The sequence below is a fragment of the Physcomitrium patens genome, chromosome 1 (assembly GCF_059467195.1).
Source record: "Physcomitrium patens ecotype Gransden chromosome 1, ASM5946719v1, whole genome shotgun sequence".
Taxonomy (NCBI): Eukaryota; Viridiplantae; Streptophyta; class Bryopsida; order Funariales; family Funariaceae; genus Physcomitrium; species Physcomitrium patens.
The window spans coordinates 22081975-22109856 of record NC_143410.1 but is presented as its reverse complement, the minus strand read 5'-3'; the positions used below and the strand labels follow the sequence as shown (position 1 = coordinate 22109856).

Below are 27882 nucleotides of genomic sequence, written 5' to 3'. Positions count from 1 at the left end.
TGACGACATCTTTTAGAAACTCCAACACATGTCTGATTTGCAGGACATGTGTTTTAACTTGCAAGGCAAGTTTTCTATATGCGTGCTATATTGCTACCTTATACCACAAGCTATCTACACATGTAACACATGGCTAATTTATTGGCCAAGTTTCTAACCTATCAATCATCTATAAACATGTATAAAGTCAAATATCCATCTATGAAGCTTCTAAAAAGCTTCATCACAAGATAATATCAAATCTACTTATATTTTCCTTCTACTCAACACTTCTTATATAGATAAATATGTATGTCTATGATACTTGAATAATAATCAAATAATAGGGTAGTCTTTCTTCTCTAATATAAGATACTATTACTAATTGAGAATACCTATCAACTACCTTTGAAGAAAATAAAGCTGAAAATATGTAGATAATACAATTTGCTACAACTTGGATATTTTCAACATGTGATTATTGCTCTTTATAGAACTATTTCTATAAGGTAGCTAATGTCAAAGATATACATATTGATACTAATACCTATTAAGATAAGAGAAATAAAGTATGAATAAATATATATAAATTTAATAATATCTTATAGAAAAGCTTCATAGATGCAAATTTGTATGAGTCAATTATGTTTAATTTATGATTGTATGAATCAATTACATTTAATTTTAAATTAGAATAATAAAGATCAAAGAATTAATTTAAATAAAAATTAATAAATTTTAAAATAAAATAAATATTACCTTATATATTAATATAAAATATAGGTATTATAAATTCTTTTAAAAAATTATTATTATATCTTACAAGTAAATAATAAATACATAAAAAAGTAAAATTTATAAAAAAATGTATTTAAAAAAATATTATAGTTGTGTAATAATAAATTTAAAATTTTAATCATTATGGATAAACTAATATATTAAATGTATTAAAATTTTATATTAAAAAATAGTATAAAATATTTTTAGAAAAAAATAAATCATATTTTTACTAAAGGTAATTAGTACTTAATAATATTTATTTTATTTATATTATATTATATTCTATTCTATTTTTAAAATTAATTTTTATTTAATAGATATAAAATAACTATTTGAATCATATTATGGTTATTTAAAGAATAAATAATTATAATTTTTTGTGAGATATACATATATTTATTTTTATTATTATTATTTTCTATTTTAATTTTAATTTTATAATAATTTTATTATAAAAAATTATTAATATTTTATTATAATTTTTTTAGTTATCTATACACATTAAAGTCCAATCTATTATTTTAATGTGAAACATAAATTATTTGCTCTTAAAACATATAATATTTACTTTTATTTTTTAAAATTATTTATATTTCTTATTATTTTATATATTTTCATGTGCTATAATATTCTTATTATTGCATTTTTTCTGAGTTGATTTTTATTTACTAGATTATATATATATATATATATATATATATATATTCATTTTACTTTTAGTTTTATTATCTACACTCTATTTGTAAACTAATTGTATTTGATACATGATTAAACTCTACATTTTGTGCACCAATTTGTTTTTGTTATTTCTTTATTCCGTAAATATTATTTTTTGACTAAATTAAAAAATTCAATCTTTATAATTTATGAATTTGTGTACATATTTATTATTCTTTGATACCTTTAGATTTAAAATTTGAATAGATTAATTAATTTCTTCATTAATTTATTTTATAATTTTAAAACCAGTTTAAAAATTATATTCCTTTGTGAGTGTTATTGTAAAAATTATATTCTTTTGTATATTGTAGTGTACATGCCTTTTTACAACGAATTAATATGTATTATTGTGCTAACTAGAAATTGTAATATTTTATGATCTAATAGAAACAGACATACAATTTTTTCTTTTTTTCTTTTTTCTTTTTCTTTTTCTTCTTCAAGATTTTCATACTTGCTTATTGGTTACAATTCCCTTATCTAAAGGAAATGATGATAACAAGGTAGAGATTTTATCGTATTATAGTAAATATGATTCGACTTATATGGTAAAGATTTGAGTCCATAATTTCTTATCAAGTCAACTGTCACCTCAACCATCATGTGTTTGGTGCTCAGTGCAAGTTTGAAAGTGGTGCACAAGCATATACCGATACACTGGCAACAACGGGTTCTCAACTTATTGCTTACCACAACGTTGCCTACATGATTCAGATCTGTGAATTTATGAAGGATAAAAGCTAATTGAAATTGTGTTACTATATTAATTTTCTAGAGCAACCGACAAATCCAATCAGAGCATCTCATACAAAGAATTGAAAAACCATAGAACACTACGAAGGGCATCCAAAGGTAGCGTTGGAAAGCCCGCTGAAATTGGTTATGTTCTGTTTTCATAGGTTTTTCCTACAACAGTTACAGTGACAACCCTTCCGTTCTAAGGCTGTACTAGGCTTTCCTCAGCTGCTAGCAAAGGTAACAAGAGATAATGAATATAGAATGGCTCAGTTCTGGTTGCAACTGCAGCAAGTAATCCAAGGCAGTCAAACCTTCTTGTATAGCTCTATACTGCACTGGACTCCACCGCGTGAGTCTCGTTCCGCTGGCTTCAACCAGCCACCATCCCCCCCGATTTCCTCGGATTTGAAGCCCACGTTATTTAAAGCCTTTCATTATTAAAAAGCCTTTCATTAGCTTCAAAATGGTGCAAAACTGTTTACTCCTTGCCGTCGGCGGCTCTCAAGGAGCCCAGCTGCACTGGGGCCTGGGTGCCGACCACCTTGGAGGATCCATATTTGGATGCAAGATCGGCACCCGATTCCTTCTCTTTCTCGATCTGCTCCTTGATCCATTTGTATGTGATGGCAAGCCCGTCCCTGAGGCGCATGGAGGGAGCCCAGCCGAGCTTCTCTTTGATCAAAGTGTTGTCTGAGTTCCGCCCGCGCACTCCCTCCGGTCCGGGGATGTGCTTGATTGGGAGCTTCTTGTTGTCAAAGCTGAGCACAATCTCGGCCATCTCGTTCATGCTCAGCATCTCGTCACTGCCGATGTTTACTGGTTCCTGGAAGTCGGACTTCGTCAGGCGCAAGACGCCCTCCACGCACTCGTCGATGAAGGTGAATGAACGGGTTTGCTTGCCATCGCCCCACATCTCAAAGTACTCGGTAGCTGTCAAGGCCTTCCTGCAGAAGGCAGCGGGAGCCTTCTCACGTCCCCCTGAGTTGAAACAACATTTGGGCCTTAAGCAAAAACTAACACAGTTTTTTACTTGACGTTTATTTAAAAAGATATGAATGAATCAGGATAAGAAGAAGTGGTAGATGAGAGAGTGGAAGAAAAAAAAAAGAAGAAGCTCAAAATGAGGATTCTTCTGACTGCATTGCAAACATGTAGATTTGAAATCAGTTTTTAAGAGATAGTGAAAATGACGAGGAGCCTTACGAATTATTACCCTTCCAGGTTCCATAGGGACCGTAGATGTTGTGGAAACGACCAATGCGACACTCCATGCCGAAGTCCTTTGTATAGTGCCTACACAGCTCCTCCGTGGCTAACTTCTCAAGGCCATAAGCATCCTGGGGCTGTTACACGGAAATCACTGTCAGTAACAGATCAAGTTTTATTCCTGACAAGATGGATATTGTCAGACAATCATCACTTATGAGCGCCAGGACATGTGGAATACGATCCTGCCACTCGAAACATGAAGACGGAATCTGATAAGCACTGCAAACCTACAGAAAGCTTCAATAATTGGCAATCCATGACACTCAAGTATAGATCGCCGAAACAATACGATTCACCGACATTACTAAAACAACTGTTATTTAAGATTCTTAGTCGCCAATACTGTATCATTTGGGAGGTGAAAAAGGCAATACCAGAGCGGGCCAAGCGTCCGACTCCTTCAGGCTGCTCACGTCAGTCTCCAGCTGTTTGAATTCAGGATAGATACACGCGCTTGAAGCATAGAAAAACCTGCAACATCCACCAACTCCACTCAGGAACCGACAAAACCAAAAGATTTGAAACGGGAGCAATCTCTCTACGATCGGTAAAGGAAGAAGATTGTACTCACAATGATATTCCACTAGCCACAATCTTTACCAAGCAGAGAGAAACAGAGATTGCACATAAGCAGAGACCTTCGAAAGCAAGAATAAAGAGCTGGAAATGGCTAAGGTAAAATTGGAAGGGCAGAGAGGAGCATGCACCTAGAGACACCATTGATGCGTGAGGCTTCAAGCATGTTGAAGCTGATCATGGTATTGTTGTACATAATGACAGCGTGATTGGACTGGATGAAGCCCATGCCCCCCATGTCGGCGGCCAGGTTGAAGACGTGATTGGCGCCCTTGGTGACCTTCAAGCAATTGTCCATGACGCGCAGATCCACGAGGTGGAACTCGTCGCAGAACATATCCTCGCTCATGTGCTCATTCTTCTTCCAGTCGGAGGCAATGATGTAGTGCCCTTCGCTCTTCAATCGGCGCGCGATGTGCGAGGCGATGAACCCACCAGCCCCTGTGATGGAGATTCGCAGCTTCTCCGCGGGCCTGTATGCCTCCCGGTCCAAGTTTGTGGCGGTATAGTCACCGAAGCGGCCATAGCTCGCCATCTCTGAATTAATCTCCAACAAACCAACAGCTATAGTGAAAATTTCACCTGTCTCTATGATCAAAAACCTTACACACACAAATCAAAAACCCCAACCTCTTCCCGCAGCGACGAAATCACAGTGCACCCTCGCACAATCTTTGTAGATGCAGTAACCTGCGGTGGGGATAGCCAAGTGAGGGCCGAGAGAGCTAGTCCTTCCTCGCGCAGCCTCAGTGGTGTTTTAATACTGCAAAACGCGGAGGAGCTCGAAGAATGCAAGGGAGATTCCGCCCTGGCTCCGGTCAACTGTGTGCTTTGCCGCTCCTTAGGGAACTACCAGAAAAAGATCACTCTTTTTGCTTTCCTACCGATGGGCGGCTTTTACGACCGCTGGACGAAGGTCTGTTTTTGAGAGTTAAGCGGTCCGGGATTTTCTCGTTGCCTTGCCAAACTTTCGGTGCTGTCGAGACGCCCTGGGTCAGATGCAGTCGACCTGCTTTAACTGATATCAGTGCACACTGAGTTCAAATTACTGTTTAACAAAGAAGGGAGGTAATGTTTATCAAAACTTGGCATCTGTCTTCTCCCATCCGCATGGTTCAAGTTGCCGATATTGCAGTAAATCGTAATATTCTCCAGATTCTCTTTACTTTTTCTTCACTTTTCTTTCCGTTACGAATTAACAAAGGTTGATGTTCTTAGTCACTATCTAATGTGTAGTATTAGAATTCTAATCTTTTCAAGGAGTAACAGTTATGAAAGATCGGCTCTAAAGACAACACGATGTCACGTTGAAAATCAAAACAAAACAAATGATAAAACTAGTTTTCTAAGAAATCTGTTAAGTGACGTCTTCCATGGGTTCTGTCCTTAATTGGACAGTAAGCCGTCGTTGAGTACCCTATTACCTCTGCTCCACATAATTAAACAAAGCTGAGATGTATATACAAATACATATATACAGACATACGAGTTTGTATTTATCGAAGTACTCCATCAGGACATTTTCTTGTTTGAAATGGTTCACAACACGGGAACTCGGTGCTCTCAGAAGTCCGTGAAGAAGGTGTAAAATGATTCGAGTCACCTGCCAAGCCATAGCTGTGTGTTCCAGTTTGTCATATCTCCACAAATAGATGGGCCATCTTCGCTTCCATTTTTACTCGGACGGCATTCAGTCCATTAGTGTCGGCACACAGCTCTCTATTTTTCGGGTGTGGCATCACGTTTCGTAACAAGTATCTCGTTTTCAGGTGTTTCGTAACAAGTCTCTCGTTTCGCGACGTGCAATCTTGTTTGGATTGCTGGTGGCCCCAGTGGTACAACCAAATGTAAAAAAATTGTAGTTAGCTTTCTAATCTGGCACACTAAAATCGTCGACTTCAATCTACAGATACCATAATGCATCACCGTCCTTAACGCTTCAGAGGTGGGCCACTCACCTGCATCGCATGAGTGATCCATCAGGTCGATGTCCTTCCAGTTGCGCACATATTAGTACCCACGAAGCGGAGTTCATGTGGGGAACAAATTTGGATCCACCGAGGAAGCCACCGTGCAGAAAACATTGGATGTGGAACGAATGGTGGAAACCACTTCCAGCGTGACTATAAGCTTTTGAGGCACATCCCTCGAATGGCGTGTATCCCCGAACTTCGCACGCATGTCCCTTTATTCTCGCCCTGGTGACGATCACGTGGTTCTTGGGGCTTCGCATTCCTGGGTGACTTACACACCTCATGCACGCTACTCGTTCGAACCTCCTAGCTCTCTTGTTGACTGCAGATAGCATCCCTGGTGGTGTAGATTTAGTTCTGGCGCGCGAGGTGTGGAGGTGTAGGGCCTGAGGTGGGTTAGTTTGCAGGATTTGGATGGTCACATTTAGCATTTTGGTGGAAATGTGAGATTGGGTTAGACGAGGCAGCCTAGAGGATAAATCTCTTCCTTTGTGAGTCTCTTCCTCTTCGCATGCTGCTTCAATGAGTTTACGGAATTCGAGGTTAGATTTGGGGCCAGATTGCAACATCGTGCACTACAATGGAAGGCGTGCTGCGCAGTGTGAGACCTCCCTGTGTCCCACCCTCGTGTGCCCGGCGGCTCTTTTCGTGCCGCGCGATTCCTTCCAGCCGTGAAATTTCTTCAAGACAAAGAATCACAAGATGCAGGGTGGTGGAGAAGACGGATGATTTGAAGCTGAGACTTCCACTTTGTCGGTCCGCATTCGCCAAGACATCCAGTTTTGCACGGTTAGCAGCGCGTGACGGCAATGAAGACAGTTTGGAAAGGTTGGGGAGGCTGGTATCCGTGCGAAGCAACGCACGTAGCGATGGCGCTGGCATAGAAGGGGATGCTAGCGAAGGTGGCCTGTTTGGGGGTTTGCTTGAGCCCATAGCCCCCCGACAACCGAGTGACCCAGATGATTCTCTCTTTAACGCAGACTTCGCGCCGACGATGCCAGCAGGCCGAATTTTCACGGTCTGGGATATGGCCTGTCTGTGGATAGGGTTAGTAGTCGGGGTGCCAACGTATTATATGGCGGGGAGCTTGGTGGAGATGGGGATGTCATGGTTGGAAGGTGTCCTCACCGTATTTGTTGGGAATGTGGTGGTTCTTGTTCCGTTGGTGCTCAGTGGTCACTCGGGAACGAAATTCGGCGTTCCTTTTCCAGTGCTGGCGCGCGCTGCTTTCGGCATCCGGGGTGCGAATGTGCCGTCCTTGTTGCGCGCTTTTGTGGCCTGTGGGTGGTTCGGCATCCAAACGTGGATCGGAGGGCAAGCTATATACCAGTTGCTCAACGCGCTCTTCCATGGGAGACTCGCAAGCAGCGTGCTGCCGTGGTTGGGTATAAGTGCGTCAGAATTTGGATGCTTCATGGTGTTTTGGCTGCTTCAGGTTCGCTACTCTTCGCATCTTGAACCCCAATCGACCGAAGTTTAATGACCAACGCTCACACACAATTGTTGAAGTCAAATTGAGTACTTGAGTGGTTAACAGTACTAGGGCCACTTTTCTACTGTTCGAAGCCGTCTTTGAAGTTTAATACCCTTGGATTATGCAGGTCGGGATTGTTTCAAACGGGATCGAAAGCATTCGAGAGCTCGAAAAGCTGAGTGCTCCAATTCTCATAGCTCTGTCAGCTGCATTACTAGCGTGGGCTTACGTTCAAGCAGGGGGATTTGGGCCCATGTTGTCACTTCCTTCTCAATTCATTACCGGAGGCCCTAAAGCAGGCCAGTTCTGGAAGACCTTTTTTCCAGCCTTGACAGCTAACGTCGGGTTCTGGGCTACGCTCAGCCTGAACATCCCAGGCAAGGCATCTGAATAATTCCATCATTCTCATCAATATTTCTGTTATTTCTGGAATATTGCACTGCTCTATGGCACTTGAGGCCATGGCAAAGCATCGGAGTGAACTTGGGCATCACGTCTGCATTGCTTCTATCGCAGATTTTACGCGGTACTCGAAGAGTCAGGTGGACCAGCTGACAGGCCAAGCGATCGGACTGCCTCTATTCATGGCGGCTTTCACATTTGTGGGCCTAGCCGTCACTTCGGCGACTGTGGTGATTTTCGGGCAAGCCATTTCGGATCCCATACAACTCCTATCTCGCATTGATGGCTTCTTCCCGATTCTTTTGTCACTCGTAGGGGTTATATTAGCCACTCTGACTACCAACATCGCAGCCAATGTGGTCGCTCCTGCCAACGCTCTCGTGAATCTGAATCCGTCCATCTTCTCCTTTAAAACAGCCGGTCTCCTTGCCGCTGTGATCGGAGTCTTGCTGCAGCCGTGGCGGCTGATTCAGTCCAGTCAGGGGTTTATCTTCACTTGGCTGATAGGATACTCGGCGTTGCTGGGACCTGTGGGAGGGATCATGTTGGTCGATTACTTTGGATGGCGAGGTCGGGCTCTAAACACTGACGATCTCTTCTCTTGCGACAGAAGAGGTCAATATTGGTACACCAATGGTTACAACATTTCAGCTATGTTGGCCCTTCTTGCAGGCATTCTTCCCAACATCCCTGGGTTTCTAGAGTCCGCAGGCATGCTTCAGGGCTGCCCTCTCGTTTTCACTCTCATCTACAGCAATGCCTGGTTTGTGGGTTCCTTTGTAGCTGGACTTGTTTATTGGACTTCGTCGAAATGGCAATTACAACGCTTGCGAGTGGCTAATGTATAAGCTCATGTCTTGCTATGGAAGCGTCGAGATTTGCTCTCATGGAATGCACTTGTCAGGGGTTTCCTCTGCTGAAATTCTTTGAGGATATTTAACATTGGGACTGGAAGCTTTGTATTTATATCAAATTTACCAAGCATTCAATTATTTTATTTCCTTGTGGCGGCTATGGTGTCTCCGCCTCCCTTACCTATCAAGCGAAGGAATTGTGCGAGGAGGAATAATGTTCTTTTAGGTGCCAACAAAGACTCTCTCGTTTATCCGTCGGATCAGCCAGGTATTGAGTACCTCATTTATTTTTTTGCTTATTATCAACACCGATTTGAAGACCTTGTCAAGTATGATGATATCATCTACGTGTGAAATATTATTCAAGTTTTGTAGACATTTACATTTCTCGGCATGCTGTGTCCAGCCAGCTGCTCTTTTTAGCTCTGCACGTGCATTGGGAACTGCACAGCATCGAAGTACAGACAAAACAGAAATTATTTGAATCTGTGTCATCCTAGTTCTTGTCTTTTAGTTAGAATTATTGGTGGCCGATTGATGCTTACTCTTTCAGAGACTCTAGATTGTGTGAATTGACAAGATCTGAATTAGGTGCACGGTGCTATCCTCCGTTTGGATTAGTGAGCTGGGGTACAACTTGTAAGTAGGTTACTATTAGATATTGTCCTTCATGAATGATGCTGATAACGAAAACTTCATTGGAGTTCTACGTCACAGACTGGTGTCACCTGATTCTTTGAAGGCGAGGGATCACACAGCAGCGAGTCTCATCAGACATGGGTGCCATCTTGGTATACCTGTCTCTAAAAGTTGCAGAATTTTCATGGTGTGTGACGATCTTGCAGCGCACGACGATTGGGTGCCGAGTCGGTATTCAATTGCGAGAGGGCTGAATGAATGGGCATGGCAGCTTCGGCTGTATGTCCTTCCAACAGACTATTGGCTGACTATTTCCCAGCAATCTCTTGCCTAGTCTGCCCTCAACCACTCCGGTTACTACGCTGTGATGTAGCAAAACCTTCATGTGCCGTATCAGAGTTTTCAATCATTACTTCAAAGCATTGTTATTTTTTTAATAAAAATCGCTTGTACTCTGACAGAGTCAATCCCACGAATTTTTCCAGGTGTATCTACTGCTACGTACTTACCCTTCGCTAAACCGGGTTGTACACAATAAGTCGTACCATGTAATGTTGATTACTACACACTAGTCAATCTGACGCTCATTACGAACGTCAACACATTTCCATCAGTTCAAGTAATTTATTAAAAGGAGAGACTTATCTAAAATGTCTTCCGTGTAACTAAGTCGCCAATCACGTAACAAGCCCTATATGCAAGAATTGAGGAGCTTGGTAGAGTGCAGATTCAGCCGTTAGTTTGTAAAAGCCTCAAATTTGGCGGTGAACCGAATATCACAGATAATAGATATGGTACTATCCCAGTCACATTCAGTTCATAAACACAGACCTGTAAACAGTCAATCTTGATTGATCACTCGAAACTGGAAATAGCAACATCTTCAAAACAACAGCAATCGGTAATGCTACTTGATCATCTTCAACTACCTTTTCAACTCCTACATACAATGACAGCAACCCAAGCTTCAAGTTCCAAGGCTAAAAGGAAAAACCATTAAACCCTAGAAGAACCACGAATGAACGAATCCATGGAGACTATCGACAGAGCAAACCTAACTTGGTCTCAATGCTGGTTCCACTATAGGACGCTTGTTCCAGTGGCAGAGAGAGAGCGCGAACTGGAGGCTACGTGGAAACACCCAGAAAGGCAAATGTAAAACTTGGTCTCAGGAAGAGCAGAAAATTGCACAGCGACGGAGACAAAAATGATGTCCAATGGCAATTGAGTCGAAGACGACGAGGCCAGAGTGGCCCCACGTTTGCAGTCTCACGTGGCTAGTCGGGGAAGCTCTCGCTTCCTCTTAGTTTGTGGCCGAGTTCTCGTTTACGTAACCACGCGTGGAACCGCGTTCAGAAACGTTGTGGTTGCTTAAGCTCTTTGAAGTAGAGTGAATGAATTGCGCGGGGAACCACGCTGCGAGGCTCCTCTCGAACATCGAGATTGCGACCAGATAAGCTTCCATAGTTGCGGTAATCCATCTGACAAGCGAACAGACAACTATCTCCAAAACATCTTGGAATCGACTACCTTATCGGATTTTGCTTCCATCCGAGTGCCGATTGGCGGGAGGATGATTTGTAGTTATTTCTTGTTGAGGGAGCACAGAAATTGAATTTTTTTGGGCAATGGCGTGGGTGTTGGCTGCTGCGCGGGTGGAGTAGTCGCGTGCATGGGGGCAGCCGAGTTGGGAATCGGTTCGCATAGTAGCTGACGCCGAAGTTTGATTGACGGCGTGGTGTACAGCGTGTGCAGTGTTCATTTTCCACAATTTGTCGAGTTTTCTGGAGGTCAGGCCGCTGTGCAATTTCTTTTGTCGACGCTTGAAGTTTTGGTTGTAGTCTGCGAAAGATCAGGGTGTGCTGATTGAGCAGGGTTGCAAGGAGTGGGTTGCAAGGAGCGCGGAGAATGGCAGTATGTGCATGCAGTACGGGATTGTTGCAGCTTCTTCCGAAAGCCCCTGCAGTCACCTGCTCATTGTCCTCTCAGGTATGGCAATTTCCGCCTAGGTTATGATGTCTGTACCTTAGGTTGATGCTCCTAGACCATGACGAAATTTGAAGTAGGATTGAGTTCAATCTCCATGTCTCGTATGATGTTCATGCAATTATGTAGTACCTCACAGTCAAATACAGAGTCCAACGAAGGCGGGGAGTCTTGATCCCGAAGCAATCAAATTTTGCACTTTTTTGAAGATAATTTGTCTGAATGCTGTGATATTGTGTTGTGATGTGACAGTTGCGGACTGAGAAAAGTGCACAGTTTTCGTGCGTTGTGTCTTCGTCGTCTGATTGTGTATGTAACTTGGGGTACGTCAGCAACAAGGGCACTTTGGTTCACTCCTCGTCTTTAGAGAGGTCTCAAAATAGGAGTAGCGGCTTTAGACATGGCAGGAGTAGCAGGAGCAGAGGCGAGCCGCGGAAAGGGTACAGAGGATGCGGCAGGTTGGACCCGAAGCAGACAGTAATACATGTGCAAGCGCGGGTACAAGACACTGTAGAGCATGAAACGTATGATAGTGGTAATGAGCTAGATCGAAATTTTCGAAGTAAAACCCGAAGTCGAGGAGAAAAGAAGGGGAAAGAGAGGAGAAGGGTGCAGGTGATCACCAATAATGGCTTTGTGGACCTGGAAGAGCAGTTGGGTATCTCCAAGGGGCGAAAGGGAGAAGGGAGGCTTAGGTTGCGACTCAGCAGCCAACAGAATCGGAATAGAGTGCAGAGAGATGAGGAAGGAAGGTTGTGTTTTGAGTATGAATTTAACGCAACAGACGGTGAGGAAGTACCTGAACTTGACAATAACTCCTTCTACTCTGCTGAAGAATTGCAGACTCGGCAAGAGGGCGATGCACCCAGCCTTGCTCAAGCTGCGACGCCCTTGGAAATTGGGACATTTTTAGCCTCCGAGCGAGGTAAATATTTTTGAACATTTTTTTTTGATTTGAATGATTATCTACACATTGAAGATCATTGTTACCATCTGAAAACATGCGTATTGGCATGGTGTGCAGGAGCTGGCCGGAGTGCTGGCGGTGGTCTCTCTGCTGGTCCTGTGGAGTTTGACGCAGAGGAGCAATGGTCTGGTGATGAGCAAGAAGGTGATGCATACGTTGAAGCAGAATCGCATTCTACTAAGTTTCTCCTGGATACTCCTGGTGGCCAGCAAGTGGCCGAGCTCGTGGGCGCGTGGGACGGCTTAGCAGGGAGACTTCCTCCTGATTTTGCTTCCAGTGCCGGATCCACGCTTCTATTAGCTGCTCTGAGACTGACTGTCAGCACTCTTCGCCATACATCACCTACTGAAGACGGGCGCAAGCCCCTTTCTCGTGCATTGTCTGTGGCATTTATCCTTGCTGACCTTCGGGTGAGCTACCCTTCGTAAACCAGAACTTTTGTTTCCACCAAAGCATGATTAGAAGAAAGTTCTGTTAGTTAGAGAAGCCATGAGTTTTTTTTTTTTTTTTTTTTTTTTTGAATTAAAGTGAAAACGCCTACATTGACATGCAATTCTGCTTCGTGTGACACCCTAGATGGACGCAGAGGTGATTGCAGCCGGTCTTCTTCGGGAGGTTGTCGAAGCAGGGTACCTTAACATTGCAGGAGTGGAGAGGGTTCTAGGCAAGGAAGTGGCCATTCTTCTCGAAGATTGTGCTCGTGTTAAGTATATGCCTTCTCTCTTAGACACATTAGACGATGCCTCCGTCAAAGCTATTCGCCAGTATTGTCTTGCGTTCCACGATGTCCGTGCTATCGTAGTAGAAGTCGCAGCCCGCTTGGATACTTTGCGGCACATTCAAGTGCTTCCACGGTACAGACAACAGATGCTTTCGCTGGAGACTATGCAAATCTATGCGCCTCTTGCGCATGCTATGGGTACCGGCAAGGTCAGCCACGAACTTGAAGACCTTGGTTTCAGGGTACTCTTTCCAGACTCTTACACATACATCGGAAGCTGGCTCAAGTTACACTTCGCTGATGGTCAAAAGGTCGTCCAACAGTGTCAAAATGATTTGCAGAAGGCCTTGGAAGAGGACCCAGAGATGCAATCCCTGATAGAATCAGTCAAAATTTCAGGCAGATGTAAGAGCAAATACAGCACTATGAAGAAGCTTCTTAGAGATGGTAGACCACCCGAGGAGGTTTTTGACGTGTTGGGCCTGAGGGTGGTGCTGACCCCTAGAAAAGAGGGCACTAGCTCTGTGAAGAAGCGTGGTGCAAGAGCTTGCTACAAAGCATTGGAAATTGCGACGACTTTGTGGGAGGAAGTTCCTGGAAGATTGAAAGATTACATTGCGAAGCCGAAGAAGAATGGTTACGAGAGTCTGCATTTAGCTGTAACTTTGAGCAACCGCGGGAATTGGTCAACTCTTATGGAGGTACAGATACGCACGGAAGAAATGAATGAAATGGCGGAGGGTGGACTTGCTTCACATTCGCTTTACAAAGGCGGGCTCACTGATCCCGAACAGGTGAATAACTTTTTACATGGCTCTAGTTTCTGTTTATTATCTGCAATTAGTAGACTAGGGTGACGCTTGTAATATGTTCAATTCTTTAACGAAGGTCCATGCATATTTATCCGTGGTCTTGTCGCTGAGTTGTTTCAATGCAGGCAGGTTATCTTAAGGCTATTATGCAAGCGGCAGCTGATGTAGCATCAACCCGATTTTCAGACTTGACAAACGAGTCGGTTGAAGTTATTGGGGAGGGGTTTGCACAGAGCAAATTTGACGACCAAATGTTTACCTTTTTTGATAAGAACAATGATGGGGTGATCAGTATGGACGAGTTGAAGGATGTTATTGGCGAGCTAGGAGGGGATGAGGAGGATGCGAACGAGCTAATGAAACTTGTAGACTCCAACTTCGATGGGTCAGTCAGTCAAGAGGAATTTAAGGACTTTCGTCGACAGGTAATCATTCGTTTTTCTTCGATGCCGTACCAGTAGTTTTTCTCTTGGTAAGACACTGGTAGTCATTCCAGTATGATCTTTTTTAATTCGATCTCTCCTGTATATACCAAAATTTCTAAAGTGACCAACCAAATCTGCTTGTAGGTTAAATTGTTTGAGAATCTCGCTGGAGTGGATAGGCAATTTACGACACAGCTTGATCAGAAGCTTTTGACTGCTTCAAAAAATTCAAATGGGATTGATACTGTCGATCAAGACGAGCAAACGATGTTACCTATAGCTAATGATTTAGAAAGGAAGGCGAATACCAATGGATCTGCCAGCCCCTCAAATGTGCAGGAGGTTGACTATCCTTCCAAAGATTTAGAGCGGCAGATGTGGATGGACAGGATTAATGACTCAGCGAAGGGTTCAACAAGTAGCAGCAGTGGCAATGCTACCAATGATGGAATTATCATCCAAAGTCCAGCTAAGTTAGCAAAACCTTCGAAGCCTGCATCAACATTAGTAGACAAGAGGTCTAGTTCTGTTGTTGGCAATGTCTCTGTTGCAGATGTAGTTGGTTCCCCAAGGTATTCGTGGCAATCGTCAACTAGTGGCGAGTTTGAGAAAGAGGACACGATGCAGTTGCATTCCCAAGTGACGGATGTTGAGTCGGACATTGATAGGACGCTAGCTAATGCAAGGAAGCAACTTGCAGCAGGTGATTTTAAAGATGCACAGCGTACCTTACAGAAGGTAATTAGTTCTCATGAGCCTTTTTCAGTCTAGAAATCACGAACTAAGCTAATCCTGAGGCATAAATTTCCCCATGTATGTCGTGATTGACTTGACTGTGTTTGTTCTGACAGCTGGCAAAGAAGCATCCTAACAATGCAGATGTTATGGTGCATTTGGCTCAACTAGAACGAGAAAGAGGTACGTTTTTATTCCTTGACCCATTCAAAATCAATGGTCGTATTCTTCGTCAAGACTCTCATGTTATGGAGGTTCTGTATCCAAATGCTGAGATGTAAATTATGGTGAATGGCAGGGGATATGGTTGCAGCAGGAGCATATTACGAGAGAGCAGTTGGAGCGCTTAAGAAACAAGGAGATTACGGTCTTATTTATGTTAAAACACTGCAAAGATGGGGGTCTTTAGAAGCACAGGCTCGAAATGCCAGTAGAGCCAGATATCTATATCTGGAATCCGTCCGAATAGCTCATAATGGAGAGAAGAAGGGAGTTCAGGAACTACTAGGAGCAAGTGTTTATGGATTGCATGGGTGGGCTATGCTAGAACAAAAGGTAGGAAATTGGAGCAAAGCGAGGGAATTGCTAGAAAGAGCTGCAAAGATGCAACCCGGAAATGCTGTAGTTCACCAGAGCCGAGCTCTTCTAGAAGCACTAGCCCACAATTACGCTGCTGCTCGTTACCATTTTAGACTTGCTGTGGAGGCAGCTCCAGAAGATGTGAAGTGCTGGCAGGTGAGCACGAAAATTCAGTTTATTGTGCTTGAATGTATTTAATAACGGTCAAGGTGTACTTTTGTAATGTAGACATTTCAGTAATGATGAGTCATGCAGTTCTCCATCAAGCTGTGATCCGACGCATTTTTGCATTTCACCTCCCTTTTAGGCGCTTATTTGTTTATTGTGGTGCGAAAGGATATCATTAACTTGTGAAATTATTAATCATATTCGGATTTATACGTCTGAATGATTTGTCTTGATTGTATGAGAAGTATCTGTAACGGTTAGTACTTCGGTTCTTGAATGACAGGCATGGGCGTTGTTTGAAGCAAATCAAGGCAAGCGAGGAAAAATGAGGCAGCTTTTTCAGAAGGCACTAGAAGTAGAGCCAGAAAATCTCCACGCACTTCAGGTTTCTTCTTTTATGTTTTCAGATGTTTTGAGCATGTGGCTAAGCATCAAATAAATGCAGTTGTGTGTGAAAAGCATGTATTCATAGCAGACATACATTCTACCATATAACTGTCATGCACTCATGTGACTAATCGTTCAGGCTTGGGCGCATCAAGAGTCATTGCTAGACTCAGACTCAGCACGGGAACGTGCTCGTAAATTGTATCAACGATGTGTGGAAATGAACCCCAATAGTGTTCACTCTTGGCAGGTACTCAATTCAATTTTCTGCTGCGTACTGGTTGGTGTCAGTGGATACGAGGAGTGACCAATTTAATCGTTGCTTTCGGCTTGGAGGCTTACTGAATCTCCATCACTAGATGACAATCAATAATTACATATTATTCTGACATGTAAGTTCGAATGCAGGCATGGGCTTTATTGGAACAAAACGCTGGAAATGTAACAGGTGCTAGGATCCTTTTCGAAAGGGGTCTTGGAGCCAATCCTCGAAGCGTTCCATGTCTTCAGGTAGCTGTGTCTAAATCCAAGCCTGTGGCTAATATGATCTGCTGTGATGTGACTTAATCAGGTTTTAGCTCTTGGAATTTCTTTTGTTTCTGATGAATCACTTTTTTCTTTTCATGTACAGGCCTACGCGTACATGGAACGTGTCAATGGAAACCTGAAGACTGCCCAGAAACTGCTAGTGGCAGCATTGCAGTTGGAGCACGAGAATCCGGCTGTTTTGATGGTGAGAAGCTCTCTCATGCAAGAACTCAGCATTGAAGCAGCTTTGCATTGTTTTAAAAATGCCAACTTCTGTGAATAGTGTTACTATTTGGTATTTCGGGTTGAACTTCTGAACATGTGCGCGATGTTCTATGTAATCTCACGGTGCGCTGATGGTTTTCTGTGTAGGAAATTGCTCTCACAGAAGAAGCCATGGGTAACAAGGAAGTGGCAGCAGAGTATTTTCGAAAAGCTGGCATCGTAGATAAGCGAAAAAGCCGTTTGAAGCGCCGTATGTTTGAGTCACGAAAAGCAGCACCCAAGTTAAAGGTACCAAAGCCCCAGGATGCAAAGCAGAATACAGAGGTTGTGTAATCTTTTGATGAAAGCGCTATCAGAAGTTACCACTCGCCAGGTCATAGAAGTGAATGCTCTTGCAGCGTGGAGAATCACTTGCTTCGAAGTATGAAATCTGTCTACTAGTTACGTTCTTCAGCTTGTATATTTGTGAACCGATATGTGCTTCATTCTATTGAGGGTTCCCCAGGGGATCAGGGGATCAGCCTTCTGGTGGAATCACATTGTTTCGTACCAAATTTATTTTTTCGGATAAATGACAGCTACTGCTGTTAACCTTGTGAGTCAATGAGTCAATGGGCATCTGTCGACAAGATGCAAGGAGGGGGGGGGGGGGGGAAGAGAAAGAGGCTTCAAAGTTATTATTAGCAAGGGCGTGCATGAAAGGAGTTGTGAAACTGTTTGATCATACTATTGGTGTGCATGCACTAACTTAGCAATTGAGAGTAAAATCTACTCAATTATTTTTTGGTAGATGCAAAAAAATTATTACTGTTATTATTATTTAAAAATTTAAATGGTTTTGAAAGAACTTGAAGGATACAAAATTATGAGTGTATCATAATAAAAATAAGATTATGAAATATGATAAATCCTAATTCTTTTGAGGTAAGCAAGGATTAAAATATGGCATATATTGAACAATTGTGACAAACGGAAAGAAAATTTTACAATGTAAAACCAAAATGACTAAGTACCATGTAAAACCAGAAAGGACAAATTCATTATGTAAATTAATGACTAAGTACTTAGTCATTATATATGTTTATATAGTGACTATATGTGTATATATATGTATATAAATATGTATGTTTGAAGAATAAGAATTAAGATATAATCTACAATGGAAAATTATAAGAACAAAATCTATAATGCTGTACTTCCTGTTATGAAAAGATTATATTAAGTATATATAATTTATAATATCTCTATCTAGTATATATATTTATGTGTATACATACATGCATGCACATAAATTTATCTGCAATATTTTAAGAATACATCTATACATATTATCAAATACTGAATATAACATTCTGAATTTTAATGGTTGATTTTTATTTCATTCAAAGTTTTATTATATGAGCCCAAAATAGGTATATTGTGTGTGTTATAAATATTAGTGTTTTTTAAAACATATGTATATTAGCTAGTATTGCATGTTGTAGCTTGTAGAATATTCAGTTATCTCTTCTTTTATAAAAAGCATGTATAGTTTTCTTAAGTACATATTTCAATTTGAAGATGTTCTATATATATATATATATATATACACACACATAGTGATGTCTAGTTAAAAGAAAAATGCTCAGGAGATAAAAATGGATCCATTTTCTTTTGTGCTTGCCTATGTTTTTTATGAACTAGTGAGAGAAAAGTCTAGAGAGGAACAATGCTCTGTTATGAGCAAGTACCACCTCAGCCAACAAAATGCATAACGTGTCTCATTAACGACAACTTTTTGCTCCTCCGTGCAAATGCCACTGTCCCTATTTTTAGCCCCCACAGTGCAACTATAGACACCGACACCATCAGTTGGATCTGCAATGTTCCTAGCTGCAAGCGTGCATTGTTCCAAAGGCATGGAGAGTGATGCGGAGTTTGGTTATGAAAAATGTTAGGTTATGAGAAAAGCTTTTCCCTATCCCAAGGGATTTCTCTTAACCAGACACCACTGTACATATACAAGAAAAGAATTTGGTTTTTTGCATAATACATAGTGAATTAATTTAACATGAATAAATTTATATATTTTGCAAAACATTAAATTAATAGTTTTAATTATATATTTCTTAACATAATTTAAATTATGCATTTTAATTTTATTACAAGCATTTTTAGAATTATGCAAAATGATAAACCTACAATATTTAAGCATTATAGTTTTATCACTATAATTGAATCTCTTAAAAAAATGTTCAAGAGAGAATTTTGATAAAGTATATAATTGATCTATATATATATCTATATCCATATATATAAACATTATTGATTAAAGATCAATTGTACTATATTATTAACATAAATGCACATTTCAGTTATTAGTAGAAAAAAGTTAAAAAGTAGTTTTAGGTCAACGTACATATTGGTAATATATATATATATATATATATATATATATTTATTCATTTAATTTTCTTATTTTATTCAAATGTATATAGAATCAAAATGTAGTGAGATAGCTAACTAAGTCGATGAAAGAAGTTGATTTGTTGAAATTTTGGGTATTCCAAATAATGTCACAATTGCAGGGTAATACTAGGAAGCTAACGATACGAATCATCAAATCGGAACCTAACTGAAACCAGATTGATTCATTTGTTGCAAAGGAAGTTTGCTGCAATGCACTCCATGTCGACCCATATTTCGTGTCTTACTGCGCCATGAGATTCATTTCAAACACTGCACATGCCAGATGATAAAGTATCAGATTAATGCAAAAAGGATCACACTATCAGATGTCTCAAAGAACACTCTATCCTTTTCTTGAATGAGTAGTAAATCCCTCCCACATTGCTTACCAGAGTGCCAAGACGCCATGAATGCTTGTTTTCTGTTTTTGTTTTCTTTTTTCTGAAGAAGAAGAAGAAGAAGATGGCTTCAAAGATTATGCTTGGCCTTAAGTAAGGGTAACCACCGACTGTCTACTGGTCTCCCTTGTGACCCGCCGACTGAGAGCCCAACAGACAACAACATAAGTAAAATCATTCATGAAGAAGAAGAAGCCGCAAAGACATGAAAAAGAAGAACCGTAAGTGACCTTACCCTCCCATGTCCTGGGTCCGAGCTTATCGCACTCTTCCGAACAAATTGCCTGTAAGCAGTTGAATGAATCATTTTGTCAGCAAACCACTAGTGCCTGACCATTTCGCGGACTCTAGTGAGTTTCTAAACCAGCTACTAGCTCAATTTTTTAATCCGCAAATGTTGTGTTAATACTGAATGAAGAGGTTGAGTTGTCACCTTGGCGGAATAGTTAAGCTTGATAGTGTCCCGCACCATTCTAGTGAGGTCAGCTTCTTCCTCCCCAAGTGGAAAATAAACAACCTGGGTAGTGAGAACCTTCAACCATCAACTTTCCTGCTTAAAACAACCATCTTAAGACATTGTATTATGTACATTGACGAATCCCATGAACTTCAAACGATCCATTACTTACGGTTGGATCACCATTTTCTTCACTTTTTCCATTTGGATGGACAAACATGTCTTGTGTCGGCGTCAACCACGCTTGAAATGATCCATTAATCTGCAAAAGAGTAGAGCCACCCCATCCAACGGGGAATAAATCATGTGAAAAGTTCCCCTAGCTTATGTTACGGAAGTTCTTAAGACTTCAACATCCGACCCAAGAACACCAAGCTCTTGGACTTGTAGCATTGTATCACAGAACAAGACTATAGATTGAAATCTTTTCAATTCGTCAATCGCCACAGTTCTCTTTCTATATATATATATATATAGACACATTGTGCGAAATATTCCAAGTAACGACACGAAAGATTGAGAGTTCACTTACTGGAGAGAAGTAGGTTTTAAAGCAGCGGCTGCATTGTTGCCGCACCGTCGAACGTACTTGAGCTTGAACGAAAAACCCCCACCCACTCTGCCCTCCCCCCATCACATGAAAAACTGCGATGACAATTCGGACACTTCTCCACCTGGCTACTGACATCCAAATTGACAGGATCGCTCACCATCAACTCGAAAATTCAGTTTAATTTGCTCAGAACATTCACGTGCTTGAATTGGGATTTCAAGAGACGTATAGAAACTTACCTTTTGCACAGCCAACTCGACGTGCACGAGGTCCTTCGGAACTTTTCCAGGTCCCTGGAAACTAGAATCTGTGGATATGTCTTCAAGGTTGAGGTCCTTCAATGTAGTGACTTGCTCTGTGTTCCATGAGTCGGCCCACTTGCCATCACTTCTGTTAACCGTAATTAGAACCGGCAAAACTCTTTCCCTACCTTCTTTTTTCTTATTCGTTTTCGGCAATTTCTTCGACACAGGCTTACTCTCAACATGTGAAAATTCCTTGCGGGGCTGCGAGACAGAATTGTATAACAAGGAGAGACAGCTCTCAGAGAATGAAGTTGAGAAACATTCTCTGATTCAACTATCAAAGAAAACTTCCCATAAAGGCAATACAAATAATCGAAGGATTTCAACCTCAGGAGGGTGCTGCCCAGTTGTGCACACTACTACGCGGCCACTCCTACAACACCAACCCATGACACGCCCGGCACCACACCGAGACTCAAATCCAAGGCACCACCGGCTGTCAGACACTCCCCCTGAACAAATCCCTCATGAGTACAACTCAACCAACATCGAATTCCCCAAAACCGGGACAAAACCCAGCTGGGTGCACCCCAAAAACCCGAAAAACGAAGCTTCATACACAACAAATGATTGTGGATGCGGAAACCCAGATTCCAATGGGTTCGTAATTCAATCGGAGGCAAAACTCCCAGCTCCATCCAAGTCATGAGCTTTGCTTCCAGAGAACTACTCCAGCTTAGCCGAACCAGAATTTGCAAAAGTTACATTAACCAATGCAGCTCAAAATGGATTAGGAGCAGAAAGATTGAAGAGAAAAGAAGAGAAGGAAGGAATACATGGAGTGGAGAAGGAAGGCCGAGGTGTGTGCAACAAGACGTTGGCCATATCCACTGCTTGGGAATATTGCAAAACACGCAGTTTCACAACACCTGCTCCAGCATTATCCACGCTCACAAAGTGAGTAGAGTAGAGTGAGTGAGTCCATCGCTGCCCCTGGCTGCTTGGGAACATGCTTTGGGAACCAAGGGTACGAATCCACCTCGACGTTCCCCTGCCATTTTAAGTTTAAGATAATTGCTTGTATTGTTTGCTTTCCAATTGCTTATATTTTTTACATATGGCATTTCTGAAGATAAAGCCTTAGTGAGGGTAGATTTATATAATGTAATGGTTTTATTCTTTCTTCAGTTTTATGATTTTTGAAACCATTCATTTACAATAGCTGATTTCATATTGGGTAGTATTCATGATTTCTGGATAAATCAGGCTAGTTCTAAAATGGTATTTATTTTTTATATTATTTATTTTTATATATTCTAATTGAAAAATAGATTTACATACGTATAATATGTCATCTTTTCAATAAATAATATTTATGATTTTTCTACATCAAATGATTATGCCAATTATTTTATTTTTTAAACCTGTGTATTAGTAATTTTTTTGATAATATATATAATAACCAAGAAAATAATTTTCAATTATTAAAAATATAAGAATGTGACTATTGGTATCATTCTAATAGAAAAATATAAAAAAAATTATTAGACGGATGTGAATACTAAATTTGAATTTAAACAAAAGCTATCCTAATTTAGTTTATGCATTATTTTAAGTAAATTTAATTTTGGATATTCTGATCTTTTTTAATTGTCATTTTTTTTTTGTTGCATTCAAAAAGTTTTATCTAATTCTTGTATTGAACTTTGTTGAGATTTCTCATGATAATTTGTAAGATTTTGCAAATTTCAGATCAAGAAAATTAATTAGTTTTTTTTAATAATTATATAATAATAATAATAATCTAGGATTTTTTAAATAATTATTAATAGAAAAATTAATAAACCTTCTCTAAAATTTTGATACAAATTTTGAATTTCAGATTTGACATAATATGTTTTGAAAATTAACAATTTTGGTACATTTTGTGGCTAAATTTTTTTGCCTTATTAGCACCATTACTGATCTTTTGTAACACATAGAATAAATTAATTTAGTGAGATAGTTTACAATCACCAAAATTACCAAAATTGAGTTATTATTATTGGAATATAAAATATTTATGATAAAATATTTTATGAATAATATCTATGCCTTTTTAAGAATAAGATATAGTTCAATATTCTTTCAAAAATTGATGTCTTGGAAACTTAGCTTTTGCATTTGTATTATAAGATTATTAAATTTTTTTTTACAAAGTTTGATATTTGTAATAATTAATAGTTTGAAGATACTAATTGAATATATTGAAAAGAGTAAAATATTCTAAACTTAGAAATATGATAAATTTTTATAATAAAAAAGATAAAAATATAATATTAATATGAGTAAACTTACAAGTAAAGACTTTGAGCAGAATTTAAAATTTGTCATTCATTATCAATAAATTTTTATCTTCTAAATTTATTTCCTATTTTTATTTTTTCTTCTATTTTAGTCAAAATAAGATTACATTATTTATAAATATATATATCCAGATTTATTTATAACTTTATAGAAGTAATTTTATAGAATAATGTTTTTTTTTAATAGCAATTTAATCATTTAAAATTTTAGATTTGAAAACTTAATCTTGTTCTATATACACTTTTATCAAAGTATTGATACATAGAAAGAAAAATTGATAGTAAAAAAAATATAGTAGAAACAAGACACAATATTAATATCTAAACAAATAAAAATAAATCTTAAAATAAAGAAGTATTTTAATTGCTCCAAAATTTGTATTAGAAAAATTAAAGTGTTACTTGTCTTATCTTTTGTTAATACAATAACATTTGGTTCTTAAAAAAACTTATACAAAATTTTCTAAAAACTAGAAAGTATCCTTGAAGTTTAAAGAACTTCTATAAAAACTTATAGACTAATATATAAGATTAATTTATTCTAAAAAAATATTTTCGAAGATTCTACATAATTTTATAGACTATTAGATTATTTATTAAGAGCAATAGGAATATATTAAATATATTAAAAGGTTTAAACGTCTTAATTATAGTATGTTCTCATACTTATAATTTATTAGTTTAGAAGGATCTATCTCTTCCATGAAAAACATGTGTAGAACTTTTTTACCAATGTGAAGAGATTATATCTTCATTAGATTTATTGAAGATACCAAAATCTTCTTTCTTAGCTATCTTTGCTCAACTTATTCATTGGCATCCATCAAATGAGGATATTATCCTTGTAGAGTTCTTTATAGACATTTATATAAGTTTGGTAGCAATAGTAAAGATTGGACTTATTGTTTGATAGTATATTCACGTAGATACTAGAACTGCACCTAATCAAGCAGTCGAATATCAACTCCAAAGATTATTAGTTATGTATCCTAAACAAGTACAACTTCTTACCATTCTTAGTTATTTTAGTCAAGTCTCTTATAATATCACTTTTATTAGAACTGAGGATTAGAAGAAATCAGGCAACATAGATTTATTGATTTCTAGATGCCTTGTCAAGGTCATTCACATATTGGAGGAGGTCAAGGGTTAGATGATCTTTGATCCAATTTATTTACAAATTTAAAATGATTCAGACAGTAGTGGTTTACACATCAAACCACACTACCTAGATATATTTTTAAAAATATATGACCATTGAGTGATATTTGAATACAGGTATTGAATTCTTATCAATATATTAACCAATTCCTTGCTCTTCCAATCTATGTAGATGTAGCAACTTTGGGCTTCTATGCCCATCAACCTTGTCTGATTTGGATCAACTTAGCATTATTTCATGTGCTTATAATGACACTTTTTAGAAGCAAACAACATCTTGAAGGCCATGTTGAGGATATCTTTGATGATAATTGAATTTTTTTGGTTGTCACTAAAGCTGATGAACCTCATCTTGATCTGGGTAATAAGATGGAAGCACTTTATGGCACATTTCTTACATTTATAACATTTCCAACATCATTTGAATTTTGAGCATATGGACTTGATATGATTTGGAATGTCAATTCATAAACCTATGGAGAATCTAATGCCAATGAAAGGAAGCATACTATGGACTTTTTAACTAGCACCATAGCTTCTTGTAATCTTGTTGAAGGACAATGTTGTTTTTTCCTAGGCCAAGCTGTGGACTTCAATACTTTAATATAGATTTTTGGCATATGCCTTATTATGAATAATAATAAGGCATCCTATAAACTTTATAGATGCTACTTTTACTTTACATGTATTTATAGGAAGCTTCCTATAAGCTTTATAGATGCTGCTTTGGCTTTACATGTATTTATACTTGATTGATAGGTTAGAAACTTGGTCAATAAATTAACCACGTGTCACATATGTTGGTAGCTTACAAAACAAGCTAACTATGTGGCATCCACATAAAAAACTTGCCTTGCAAGTTAAGATACGTATTGTGCATAGTCAACACGTTTTTGGAGGTCCTATGGAACGTCGCCACATAGCTCCTAGGTAGATAGTATTTATAGAGGCAAGAGTAAAGTCTTCTTCACTCTTGTCAACTCCTTTCTTGCTTCTAGTCTAGTTTCAAGGGTGTCTAGTTTTCTTGTCTTTTGGCAAAAGCCATTGCAGTTTCTTTTTTAATATACATATTTGGTTATTTCTATTTTGTCATCTTTTTTTGAGAAAAGTCTCACTTGTTTATTTTTTTTTATCAAGTTCTTATTTTTGACACATTGACAAGAGTGCACTTATAATATGAGAGCTTTGTCTAATCTTAATTAAGAATGGATTATCTCTTTCTTGTGATAAGACATAAACATATTAGAAGTTACGGATTACCTTCTTCTAAATTGATACTGTTCTTAGTATTTTCAAGTCATCAAGTTATCTCTTCTATTTTTCTTGAGCGATATTAGACATCTTCTCTTTTCTAAGTATTATTATAGTAGAATTTGTTGAAATGAAGAGTGCAATGGCACAAATGCAAGAGCAATTGAAGGAATTAATGCTTGCAATGCATCAACTCAATTTACCACCACAAGGAGCAACAAGATTTACAAGAAGTGAAGATATAGAAATGATTGGAGCTGCTTCAACATCTGCTTCAAATCATGTCTCTTCTCTTATCGTGGAACACCCTTTTAGTATTAAAGAACTGAGAATTACCCTACTCAAGAAGTTTCATGGCACCAGATCAAAGTTTAGAGGTTTTATCAATCAAGTACAACTTGTGATTGAACTTCAACTCCAAAGCTATTCAACTCAAAGATTGCAAGTTAGATTCATTGATACACTTATTTCATGTTCAACATTATCATGGTTTTCATCTTTTCTTGAATAATGAGATACAATATTGGATAATTTGGAGGCTTTTTTGGTAGCGTTTTGATCCATGTACGGAGAATATGATGCAATTCATGTTGCAATCAACAAGATCTATATTTTGTGATAAGGCAATTGATCAATAACGTTGTATGCTTCACAATTTTCACAACTTATAACTCATATCAAGTGGCATGATGCTACACTTGTTAGCCAATTTCTCTACAGATTATAATATGAGGTAAAAAAATCAATGCTCAACTTACCTGATCTTCAAACATTGAGTCAAGCAATTGAATTTGTTGTGAAGTATGACAATCATCTTTTTGAATTTCAATCTGAGAACCATACAAGTGGACCTCAACGTTATTATAATTCAATAGTAATACCAACATCTCTTCAACACATACATTTGGAAGTAGAGGATATGCAAATTGATGTGGTACGTTTCAAATCTCTTAGTGAGTAAGAAAAGAATCATCATCGTTAGGAAGGATTGTGCTTATATTGTGGAGAACCTAAGCACACTGTCCAATATTACCCAAAGAAGTGACGCAACCATAAAATGAGGAGTACAGCTATCAAAGAAGATAGTATGTAAAAAAATAAATTTGTCCAGCTACAATAGGGACCGTGTGGCTGGAAACTTGTACAACACCTAGTGAAGGTCCTATTTTCTCCTCAGAATCCTCTCCTTATTTTATGATAAATGTTATTTTAGGACCTAAACATCACAAAGCCTCTACCTTGTTAGATTCAGGAGCCTCAGCATGTTTCTTAGATGAAGAATTTGCTAAAAGACATAACATACTTTTAGTGATGAAAACTAATCATATTCATGTTGAAGTCATAGATGGTCGTCCATTGTCTTTAGGAAATGTTACTCATGAAATCCTTCCTAAAGAAGTAGCAACTAATGGTCATAGTAGCTTTATAATATTTAATATCATTAGATCTCCCTCTAATCTAGTCATTTTAGATTTATCATGGTTAGAAAAATATAACCCTAAAATAGATTGGACTTCTTGTAGTCTTGACTTTTCTAAAAGTATAATTAAGAGTGTAGTTAATCAAATTGAAAGTCATAAGTCTAATACAATTAAACCTGTATTTGTAGGTGCAAGAGCTTTTTTGCATGCTGCAAAACAAGGATCACCTTGTGTCATTTATGTTACACCTGTTTCTATTGGTAGAAAGACTTTGAGTTGCATTCTAAGCCAATATCAAGATTTTTAAGATGTATTTGAGAAAAAAAATGCGGATACTCTTATGGTGTCATAATACATGAAGTCTTGCTTGAGAATGCTCTGGACACCTAGCTGTGGAAGAAAGAATAAAAATTGTAATAACAAAATTCTAATTCTAATAGACTACTAACAATACTATAATTAGACCATAATAATGCTAAGCAAGCTTAATAAAAATTTAAAAAAATCTTAAAGAAATTTCAAACAAATAATAAGAATTCTTAAAAAAATATTAGAAGGATCACAAATATCACTCAAATATATCTCAATTCAATCTTAATTTAATTTTAGTTAAAATCCTATTGAACTTCATTCAAACTTTAGGCCAAAACTAATTGAATATTAAAT

At 38.6% G+C, this 27882-nt stretch overlaps 4 protein-coding genes across 6 annotated transcripts; 2 read left to right on the top strand and 2 right to left on the bottom strand.

Moving 5' to 3' along the window:
- Positions 1–2307: 2307 nt before the first annotated feature.
- LOC112281831 (GDP-mannose 3,5-epimerase 2) lies at positions 2308–4780 on the bottom strand. The gene is made up of 4 exons (XM_024518759.3): positions 4194–4780; positions 3861–3957; positions 3431–3560; positions 2308–3195 (listed from the first exon to the last, which is right to left on the bottom strand). The coding sequence occupies exons 1-4, from the start codon at positions 4595–4597 to the stop codon at positions 2696–2698; spliced, it is 1131 nt and encodes a 376-aa protein (XP_024374527.1). The 5' UTR covers positions 4598–4780; the 3' UTR covers positions 2308–2695.
- Positions 4781–6615: 1835 nt separating this feature from the next.
- LOC112281823 (purine-uracil permease NCS1) lies at positions 6616–9880 on the top strand. Of its 2 annotated transcripts, XR_002969701.2 has the most exons (4): positions 6616–7470; positions 7637–7886; positions 8026–9033; positions 9483–9880. XR_002969701.2 is itself a non-coding variant. In XM_024518743.3 (3 exons), the coding sequence occupies exons 1-3, from the start codon at positions 6616–6618 to the stop codon at positions 8757–8759; spliced, it is 1839 nt and encodes a 612-aa protein (XP_024374511.1). In that variant the 3' UTR covers positions 8760–9880. The 2 variants fall into 2 exon arrangements, 1 of the variants encoding a protein (XP_024374511.1); XM_024518743.3 differs by having other exon boundaries at positions 8026–9880.
- Positions 9881–10910: 1030 nt separating this feature from the next.
- LOC112281806 (uncharacterized) lies at positions 10911–17541 on the top strand. Of its 2 annotated transcripts, none has more exons than XM_024518722.3 (14): positions 10911–11194; positions 11279–11393; positions 11643–12315; positions 12415–12767; positions 12934–13872; positions 14016–14315; positions 14460–15053; positions 15167–15233; positions 15349–15785; positions 16081–16182; positions 16324–16434; positions 16593–16694; positions 16816–16917; positions 17085–17541. In XM_024518722.3, the coding sequence occupies exons 2-14, from the start codon at positions 11313–11315 to the stop codon at positions 17268–17270; spliced, it is 4047 nt and encodes a 1348-aa protein (XP_024374490.1). In that variant the 5' UTR covers positions 10911–11194; positions 11279–11312; the 3' UTR covers positions 17271–17541. The 2 variants fall into 2 exon arrangements, with proteins under 2 accessions (XP_024374490.1, XP_024374499.1); XM_024518731.2 differs by having other exon boundaries at positions 11055–11194; positions 11288–11393.
- Positions 17542–19444: 1903 nt separating this feature from the next.
- Positions 19445–21981, bottom strand: LOC112285041 (large ribosomal RNA subunit accumulation protein YCED homolog 2, chloroplastic). The gene is made up of 9 exons (XM_024525553.2): positions 21875–21981; positions 21426–21550; positions 21033–21299; positions 20773–20859; positions 20413–20502; positions 20217–20300; positions 20019–20067; positions 19775–19924; positions 19445–19655 (listed from the first exon to the last, which is right to left on the bottom strand). The coding sequence occupies exons 1-8, from the start codon at positions 21921–21923 to the stop codon at positions 19854–19856; spliced, it is 822 nt and encodes a 273-aa protein (XP_024381321.2). The 5' UTR covers positions 21924–21981; the 3' UTR covers positions 19445–19655; positions 19775–19853.
- Positions 21982–27882: the final 5901 nt, after the last annotated feature.